General features: G+C 39.9%; 1 protein-coding gene across 3 annotated transcripts in view; it reads left to right on the top strand.

Annotated features, from left to right (window-relative positions):
- Tia1 (TIA1 cytotoxic granule associated RNA binding protein) overlaps positions 1 to 8,324 on the top strand; it is a 27,579-nt gene extending 19,255 nt beyond the window's left edge. For all 3 annotated transcript variants that reach the window (XM_021191815.1, XM_021191817.2, XM_029534708.1), the window contains 6 exons: positions 378 to 486; positions 862 to 957; positions 1,073 to 1,157; positions 1,893 to 2,016; positions 3,016 to 3,161; positions 5,747 to 8,324. In XM_021191815.1, coding sequence (XP_021047474.1) covers positions 378 to 486; positions 862 to 957; positions 1,073 to 1,157; positions 1,893 to 2,016; positions 3,016 to 3,161; positions 5,747 to 5,873 — 687 coding nt within the window. In that variant the 3' untranslated portion in view covers positions 5,874 to 8,324. The remainder of the gene's footprint in view (positions 1 to 377; positions 487 to 861; positions 958 to 1,072; positions 1,158 to 1,892; positions 2,017 to 3,015; positions 3,162 to 5,746) is intronic.
- Positions 8,325 to 10,252: the final 1,928 nt, after the last annotated feature.

Genomic DNA, 10,252 nt, shown 5'->3' on the forward strand with positions numbered 1-10,252 from the left:
CTCACTCTGTAGACCAGGCTGGCCTCGAACTCAGAAATCCGCCTGCCTCTGCCTCCCAAGTGCTGGGATTAAAGGCGTGCACCACCACGCCCGGCATATCTGACCATTTGTAATTGCTCAGTTATGCCCAAAACAGTAAGGGATATATACTGCTGCACCTACATATCCTTACCCTTTTTAGCATTCTCCAAACCTATTATCCAGGAAATGAAATTTAAAAGCAGTGTTACAATTTTGGAAAGCTATTAGATATTGTGTGTTTCCTAAGGACTTTTTCATTTTTTAACATCTTCAAAAAGCATCACGTTTTCTTTATGTAAACTGTTTGTAATGTTAACTAATTGGAGCTTTTTTGTTGTCTCTGATATGTGGAACAGGATGCAGAAAATGCCATTCAACAGATGGGTGGCCAGTGGCTTGGTGGAAGACAAATCAGAACTAACTGGGCAACCCGAAAGCCTCCAGCTCCAAAGAGTACATTTGAGTGTAGGTGCATTGGAGAGGAGAAGCAAAGGTGGCGTTGTGGAGAGAAAATACACTAGATTGTAAATGTTAGAGCTGTTCCCGGAGACTTATTGCAGAAATAGATGAGAAGCAGATCAAGACTACTATGCAAAATGTACTTAGTTTTCATTTTTGTGATTTTAAATAATTATCTTTAATGTCAAGTCTCCTGATAAAGTAGAACATATGGGGTAATGTTTATGCATTTTGGGGTGGTGGCTTAATCTTAAAATAAAATATAATGTGTATTATAGGTATTTTGATTGAGAAAAACTGCCATTATAGTAGTGTAGTTAATGAGTTAATCCGTTCAAATTGGGTGATGATTTGAAGATAGAAAATGTTCTCTCTCCTCAGCGACCACAAAACAGCTGTCATATGATGAGGTTGTGAGTCAGTCTAGTCCCAACAACTGCACTGTGTACTGTGGAGGGGTGACGTCAGGACTGACAGGTATGGGAGTTTGCCTCGGTGGCACCTTGAAACTAGCTTAAACTGAAAAGCTTCATATTTATAGGTTTTAATAGTGCGAATTCTTTTTATGTTCTTTGTTTTTGTTTTCTAACAGAACAACTAATGCGTCAGACTTTTTCTCCATTTGGACAAATAATGGAAATTCGAGTTTTCCCAGATAAAGGATACTCTTTTGTTCGGTAAGGGTAGTCTCTTAAAGCTTTTTTTCTTCAGAAATAATTTTGAACATCTAATATAGTGGTTTTTCTTAAGAATTTGTCTTGATCACTTGAGACCCCAGCTCAGGTGTCTACCCCTGGTAATACTAAAACCTTGTGAGAAAGAAATGTCTTTAGCAGATAGCCGTGTACTCATTTTTACAGACAGCATCTCACTGCTGCCCAGGCTGGTCTTGGACTAACAAAGCTCTACCTGCCTCTGCCTTCCAAGTGCTGTATTTAAAAGCTACTTACTGGTACATTTTTATAACTCCCTCTTTCCAACTCAATACCAACAAAACACCCATCATTAAAACAAATTTCCTATGCCAGGTGTGGCAGCGTGGATCTATAATCACAGTACTTAGAGATTGATGATCAGAAGTTCATGATCATCCTTGGCTTCATTAGAGAATTCAAGGTCAGCTTTGCCTACATGAGACCCTGTCTTTTTATAAAAAAAAGAAGAAAGAAAAAGAAAAATCTCCAATCTCCACAGCTGTAAGGTCTTTGAAAAAAATATATAGCAAAGGAAATATGCCACTTTTTTTGTTGGGTAGGTTAGGATTATTTCAGAATCCTCTATTTCTTCCATGTTTGCTTTGCTTTTTTTTCCTCCCAAAATGGTCCAGTTTATTTTTCTTAATTTTAAAAATCGTGCTCATAAATACTTAAAAGAGAATTTATATTGGAAATTCTTAATATTGTTTCCAATAGGTTCAGTTCCCATGAAAGTGCAGCACACGCGATTGTTTCTGTTAATGGTACTACCATTGAAGGGCACGTGGTGAAATGCTACTGGGGCAAAGAGACTCTCGATATGATAAACCCCGTGCAGCAGGTGAGAGGGTCCCTGACTGTGGGATGGAATTGCTGTGCTAGTATTGAGCTTGCTTTAAAATGAAGCTTATTGCTAATCCTTGTTAACGAGTTCCTAGCTTACTTCATAGTCTATAAAGGTTCTTCCTACATGTATTATAGTTCTGAGTGGTGCAGTCATGGATTGCAGAGGTGACATGATGAGTGTAACCACCTCAGTTGACTCATGTTCACACAGTGGATTTTAAAATGCTCTGCCAAACCTAACAGGGTATTAAATCTTTTCTTAATACTTAGTAGATATGTTCACATTGATATGGAAAACTCGTAAGCATGCTTGACCCGACTGAACAAAAAATAAAGCTATAAATATATGTAGGCATTAGTATTGTTGGTTTTTTTTTTCTAAGCAACTTTAATGGTCCAAACTCAGCTCCACAGAGTCTTCTATGAGGGCATTGTAAATGGAACATAGAGGCACCAGTGAGAAAACCCTAAACCACAGGTGTAGAATTCTTACATTTCCTTTATTTATTTATTTATTATATGTAAGTACACTGTAGCACCAGGTGAGGGCATCAGATCTCATTACAGATGATTGTGAGCCACCATGTGGTTGCTGGAAATTGAACTCAGGACCTTTGGAAGAGCAGTCAGTGCTCTTAACCACTGAGCCATCTCCCCAGCCCCCGAGTTCTTACATTTTCAATCCAAAGGAAACAATCATAAACAGTTACGAACAGCAAGTCCAATCTTTATCATGAGTTTTTGTCTGAGCCTTTCAAAGACTGCACCTCATAGTTACAGTAGCATATGTACATACATAATGGCAATTTTTTAGTGGTCTTTCTCTGTGTGGTGCTGGGCACTTGTTCTAGCACTGTGCTATATATTCCCCAGTCCTATCCTAATATTTCATTTGTGGTAATGGCTCTGTGCTTTGACTGTGTGGTGTACTAAGACTGTATATAAAAAGAACTTCAAGTAATACTAAATTATCTGTTGTAATTTTAATTGATAGCAAAATCAAATTGGATATCCTCCACCATATGGCCAGTGGGGCCAGTGGTATGGAAATGCACAACAGATTGGCCAGTATGTGCCTAACGGTTGGCAAGTCCCTGCCTATGGAGTGTATGGCCAGCCCTGGAGCCCGCAGGGATTCAAGTAAGCATATTGGAAACATTAGAAAGGAACTCGTAAGTGTTGAATAAATCAGTGTTAAGTATAATGACAGCCCTGAAGGTTTACCTCTGGCCTCCATATCTTCTATTATGCTTGTACATCTTCCCCCCCTACACACACACATGCAAACAAAATAAGATATTTTGCCTAGAAATATTTTGCCTTGAAATGTAAACACAACACTATATATTTTGGTAAATGCTTAATAATGAATTAATTTATTTTAATTACATTTTATTTATTTGTGTGGCACATACACCACTACATAGTCACAGTGGCCAGGGGAAAACTTTGGAGTTCTGTCCTTCTACCGAATGAGTCATGAGGATCAAGCTTATGTTGTTGGGCTTAGTGGCAGCCTTGACCCAGTGAACCATTTTACCCATTCCCTATTTTTGTTTTCTGAGGCAGAGAAGCCCATGCTGGCCTTGAACTTGATATAAAACTGAGGATGACTTTGATTTCTTAATCCTCCTGCTTCTACTTCCCAATTATAGGGGTTTGATACCACATTGAACTTAAATCAACTTTCTAGTGAAAGTAGCTGCTTATCTTGAATACACAAGTGTTTAAAAGATATGTTTTTTTTGTGTGTGAGTTTCTTGCCTGCATATCTGTTTATCGCTTGCTGGTACCTTGCTGTGGTCAGGAGTGGGTATCACATCCCTTGGCTCTGGAGTTAGAGATGGTTGTAAGCCACCAAGTGGTTCCTGAGCAATGAGCCTGGTCTTTTAGAGCAACAGATGCCCCAGCCCTGAGCCAGTTCTTGCAGCCCTGAATATACATCGCTCACCCACGGAGAAAGACTCTCCCTCCATGTCTGTGGCTTGTGGCTGTCCAAAGATGCCCCTCTCTCTCTCTCTGTCTGCTCCTCTAAAATGAAGGCTGCTCGAGGAGCTTTCCTCGCCCCAAACTTTTTGGTCCCTCACCTGTGCGGTGTAGTCTATTGCATAGCCTCAGTCTATGTGCAATGTTATGTGTCTGCCCACTAACCAGGTTCCAGTTTATGAAGGGCATTTGGGCAGCAAGGTTGAGTCCTCATTCCCAAACTAGCCAGTGTCTCACAGGTGACATTTGTCAGAATTGATCATGTGATGATATAGAACTCTAGCTTCTCCCTCCCGTGTTTCTGGTGTTTGCCAGTGCAGCCCTGACCATGCTCACATGTCCCTGTGCATTCTTCAGGCCCTGGTCTTCCTTGTGAGCAGATGAAATGAAGGACCAAAACAAGTATTTAGATGCATTCATTGTGTGTCACACACACACACACACACACACACACACACGTAACTGTATATGTACATATACGTATGTATGTATATGTACCATAGGGCAATCAAGGCAGCACATACCTCTAATCCTAGCACTTGGAAGGCAGAAGCCAGAGCGTCTCTAATTTGGAGGCCAACCTGATCTACATTTCAGGCACAGGTCTATATAGACCTTTTCTTTTTAGAGAGAGAGAGAGAGAGAGAGAGAGAGAGAGAGAGAGAGAGAGAGAGAGAGAGAGAAAGAAAGAAAAACATTGTGTGTCAGATTAAAGATTTTTTTTAATTTATTTTTTTGTTAGATATTTTCTTCATTTACATTTACTTTTCAAATGCTATGCTGAAAGTCCCCTATGCCCTCCCGCCGCCCTAAAGCTACTTTTGAAAGAGCTGAGAGGGTGGCTACGTAGTTAAGATCACTTGCTGTTCCTGCGGAGGGCCAGGCTTCATTCTCAGCACCCACATGATGGCTCACAGCCATCTGGAACTCGAGTTCCAGGACATCCAAAACCCTTTTCTGCCCTCAGTCGGCACCAGGTATGCAGCACACATGATTACATACATGCAGGTAAACTCAAAACACATAAAAACAGATCATAAATTAAAACAGTAAAAGTAAACCCTTAAGAAACATTTTTCTTAAAACAACTTTCTAATTTTCCTCGGGTATTAGAGATGGTAGCTCTCACTATACCTGATGATCCAAGGTTTCTTGTGTGTATCTTTTGCTTTGAGACAGGGTCTCAATGATATAACTGACTGATCTGGGATTCATTGCCCTCAAACTCACAGAGATCGGCTTACTTCTGCTTCCTGAGTGCTGCAAACAAAAAGAGTGGCTTATTCAGTGTACATCCAGCCTCAGTAGAGGGATGGGTTTTCTGAGTTCAAAGGGATGAATGTTTTTAGATTAAAAGTATTTTCTTAGCTGTAATTTCTAGTAAAAAAAAAAAAAAATCTAGAAAAACTACCCAAAGATGTATGGTTTTTTTTTTTCACCCCCTCTGTAGTCCTGACTCCAGCTCTGTATACCAGGCTGGCCTCCCAGCCTGAACTCAGAAACCTGCCTACTATGCCTCCCAAGTGCTGTTGTTAAAGGCATATGCCAACACTCCTGACTCAGGATCCTTATTTTTAAGAGAAAATACTTTTGTGGGTTTTTTTTTACCCTGGCTTAACAGTTTTCCTCATATCTGGGTTAAGTAAGGTATGTCCTGTGTATGTGTTACCCATTCCTAACCTGACAGTGTCTTGACAATGGATTCCCCTCCCCTCTGCTTCTCTCCCTTTCTCTAACAGTCAGACACAGTCTTCTGCACCGTGGATGGGACCCAATTACAGTGTGCCGCCGCCTCAAGGGCAGAACGGCAGCATGCTGCCTAATCAGCCTGCTGGATATCGAGTGGCCGGCTATGAAACCCAGTGAAAACAGACTACAGAAGGAAGCCAGTGGCTTGAAGCCACAGGGAGGGTAGGAAAGCTGTTGTTTACGTAAACGTAAACGTAAAGATTTATCAAATCACTCAGTACAGATGCCAGATACAATGTATTTATTTAAAAGATTCATTTTTTTAATCATGAAATTACTTTTTATCCACATTGTTTTAAAAAGGAACACAATGGTGGATGTCTGCCAATTTTTGCCTTCATTATCTTTTTTGATAAAGTTTCTCAGATCCTTGTTTCAAAGACAAATGCAGGGATTACTGCCACTTTTTTAAAAATAAGAGGCAGAAAATTGCACAATTTTGAACTTTTTTCCACTAAAATAGTGTGCAGTTTTAGTTTGCATTCCTGATATGATTTAAAACATGTAATATAGATGTAAAAAAAAAAAAAAAAAAAAAAAAGCCAAACCTGTGCAAAGTCTAGAAGGTTCTCTGTGGCTTTCAGCGTGCACACAGCTGTCTTAGGTTTAAAGAGTGTAGGCATTGCGTGAGCGATACCATATCCACTATTAGCCCTTTGGAATTTTAAAATGTAAATTATTAGTTTATATCATTTTATATCCACATTTTTTCACAAATTTGTCCTGCCTTATGAAATATCTGTAAAATATTCTTAAATGAAAAAAAAATGATGTTCACTTAGCTTGAAAACTTTTCTCAGATGGACCGATAATTGCATTCATCTTGTTTTTATAAGAGAAGGTGCCTCAAGGATTCCCTGTTGGATTTGTTTAAAAGGACTTTTTATCTTCTGTGATAACCTTTGCCATGTACCATGTTTCCAGGAACTAGGAAAACAAGAAACTTGTTCTAAAGAGACTCTGCAATGTGCTAAGTCCTCGCCACGCCAGTCTCGTGCATCAGCGTTCACGTTTACACGCATTGCTTTCTGGGATACTTCAGCTAGTCATAGTGTGTAGTTAGCAAACTTTGTATGTCATTTTCTCCTACAGGTGTCATGAAGAGTTGACGTAAGACAGATTTTACATTTGCATGTGAATATCACATACATACTTTGATAGTCTTTGATACAAACTCATCTGCTCTTGTTTTTCAAGCATTTTGAGACACAAAGTTGTATGTAAAGGAATATATTAATAGATTCTTTTTTTAGTTAGATTTACTTAAATAAGTAAATCCACTTTAATGTGTACAAATGATAGCTGTGAAACTGTAGAATTTTTCTCTGTCAGGCTTGGGATTCACTAAGAACTCCAAAACTAGCCTGAAGGACCAGCCGGGCAAAACATTTTTTAAATATTCAGAGGCCAAAATATGAACAAACAAATAAAAAAAAACCCTTAAAAGTCCTACCTCCTTAAACAGCCTTCAAGTCAAAGCCCCTGTGCACAGGCATGGCTTTGGTCTTGGTCCCTGGTCTCTTGGAGCCCCCATAGTACTATTGTTGAGGCTTGCTCTTTGCTGGCGTTGTTTTAGCCTTGGGGTTTCTAATATATTTCAGAGTCTCTTGGTTTGGTGTGGTTTCAGTGATGACCACACCTTCTCCTCACAGCAGAGAGGAAGGAGCCCTGTGCACTGTGGGTTTGAGGCCTGCGGAGAGCTCCCAGCATTTTACTTAGGCCTGTGGAATTGGAAGCATTTCCTGGCCTGTATCTTTCAGGTAGGAGCACACAACTCTAACCTGTTTTCTAAGCCAGTCCCCTTGTACAACAGAGCCCAGGAAGACAGTCTCAAATGTGTGCTTCTCTGGAGCTCAATTCTATGCAGTTGTGCTAATGTTTCATTAAGTCACTGTGTATTTTTAAGTACTAAAACATTGAAATTTGCTTTATGGAAGATGAATAAATTTTTTAAATACCTGGAAATTTTATTTCTTTGTAAACTTCTACAGATCAGGACAGGCAATAAAAGCAGCTTAAATACTAAAAACAAAAACACAAAACCCACACATCAGGATGCTATCTTTAGGTTTTTCTGGATTTGTCTCTATTTTAGCATCCTTAGTATATGTCTCTGTTTAGGAATTTTACTTCCTTTGTAACTTTAGGCTGCAGGATCTTTTGGGCACAAGTAATTTATTTTGTGCAAAAGTGTAGTTTCTTCTTTTGACTCTTTCAAGTACTAAGGACTTTTATTAGTAGCATATTCTTATTGCACAGATCGTAAAATCCATGTTGATTGCTGTTGAGAAGGTGATGCTGTGTTTCTGATGAAAGACTGACATTTCAGGAACATAGCTGTTGTTAGTTTAAGTGAATCATTTAAGTCATTTCTCAACCTAAAAAACTTCATCCTGGTATAAGTATCAGGTAAGGAAATGAAGGTTTTTAAAGTGAACTTCCTTGCAATATGCATTCAGGTTTTATTCTCTGGTACTGTAAAGAACCTGAGTGACTCTCAGTGGGTCATGGAGCCAGTATTCTTTATCCTGACTGTTTGGATATTAAACTCCTTTATGTTTTATATGACCTGCGGGGTCTTGCAGTGATTATTGTGTGTGAGATCCTTCCCCCTGGCGCTGGCGTATTCATATTGTTAACACTCAGGCTCACCTTATCCCAGAAGCCAGGTCTGCGTGGTCCAGAGGCTCTGCACTCTGCAGACTTAGCCAACTGTGAAGTCAGAGTTTGGTCTTCCTGGTGTAAATGAGACTCACCGTCTAGATTTTCCTTCTCTTGTTTCCCCCCTGTGCTCACCTTCCTTTTAGATTTGTGCTAGAGTCCCTTTCATTTTCAGAGGACTAAATTACATCTACAGAAGGAGTAGATAGACTTAATAAGGCTTAATAAGGGCTATCCATGCTGCTGAGGTTATAGTTTAGTTAGACAAACAAAATATATTCATTGGAAAATTTAAAAAGCAAAACTTTTAAATGAGTGATGACTTCTAAAAACTAATTTTCATTGGTCTAGTGACCTGGTTTAGCAGGTAAAGTGATTGCCACCAAGCCTGATGTCCTGGGTTTAAACATTCTAGGTAGAAGTAGAGAATTAATTCTCAACAAGTTATCCTCGTCCCTCCACATGTGTACACCCTCCCACCATGGCCACATATATTAATAAATCTTTAAAGCTGTCATTCCTTAATGTTCTTTTTTATTATATGCATTACATATGTATGTACTTGTGGGTACAGGTGCTCGTGGATGCCAGAAGAGAGGGGTTGAATTCCTGGAGCTGGAACTCTAGGTAGTTGAAAGCTACTTGACATTTGTGCTATGAATTGAACTATTCAAAAACAGTATATGCTCTTAACCACTGAGCCTTCTTTCTAACCTCTCTTTTCTGCTTTTTGTTCATTTTGTTTTGAGACAGGGTCTCACTATATAGTCCTGGCTTGCTTGGAACTCAGAGCTCTGCCTGCCTCTGCTTCTGAGTGCTGGGATTAAAGGCCTGTCTTAGTGTGAGGAAACACCATGACCAAGGCAATTTACAACAGAAAACATTTTATTGGAGCTTGCTTACAGAAGGTTAAGTTCTGCAAACAGTGTGGCAGTTAGTTGTGTTGCTGGAGCAGGAGCTGAGAGGGAGAGGGCCTAGCATGGACTTTGAACCTCAAAGCCTACCCCCAGAGTCACAACTCCAACAAGGCCACACCTATTTCTTCCTAAACAGTCCACCAACAAATCCAAACAGCCAGGTATGTGCACCTGTTGGGGCCAGTCTCATTCAGCCTGGCACAGAGAGTTATCCCATTTTATTCTGTTTGCTGTAGTCTAACTAGAATTTTTAGGGTTTCAAAAAATCTTCCAAAACCTTGAGTTTTCAGTCTTAATAAAATGTAGCTGTTACAGCTGAGTAGGATTTCCTCCCTTTACTTGGGACCTTAGTCATTGACTTACGGTAAGGGAGGTCTGCTTTTTATCCAGGGATGGTAGTAAGAGCATGTAGTCACACTATTCAGGAACTTGAGGTAGGAGGATGGCCATGAGCTCTAGATCTGCCTTCCATGGGCACCTGCACATACATAGACATAACTTCATAGACATACACATAAATAAACCTTTGTTTCTTTTGTTGTTGTTGTTGTTGTTAGGTTTTTATTATATGTTTATGGAGTTGATACATTTCTTTTAGGGGCTGGAGAGATGGCTCAGTGGTCAAGAGTGCTACTGATTTCTCTTCCAAGGTTTAATTCCTAGCATCCGTATGGTGACTCGCTACCATCTATAACTCCTGTTTCAGGGAATTCAACACCTTTTTGAACTCTGAAGAGCATGCACAAAGTGTGTAGACATACATGCAGGTCAAACACCTATACACATGAAAATGTGTGGGTGAGAGCCGGGCGTGGTGGCGCACGCCTTTAATCCCAGCACTCGGGAGGCAGAGGTAGGTGGATTTCTGAGTTCGAGGCCAGCCTGGTCTACAAAGTGAGTTCCAGGACAGCCAGGGCT

This window comes from Mus pahari, chromosome 2 (genome assembly GCF_900095145.1).
Source record: "Mus pahari chromosome 2, PAHARI_EIJ_v1.1, whole genome shotgun sequence".
Lineage (NCBI taxonomy): Eukaryota > Metazoa > Chordata > Mammalia > Rodentia > Muridae > Mus > Mus pahari.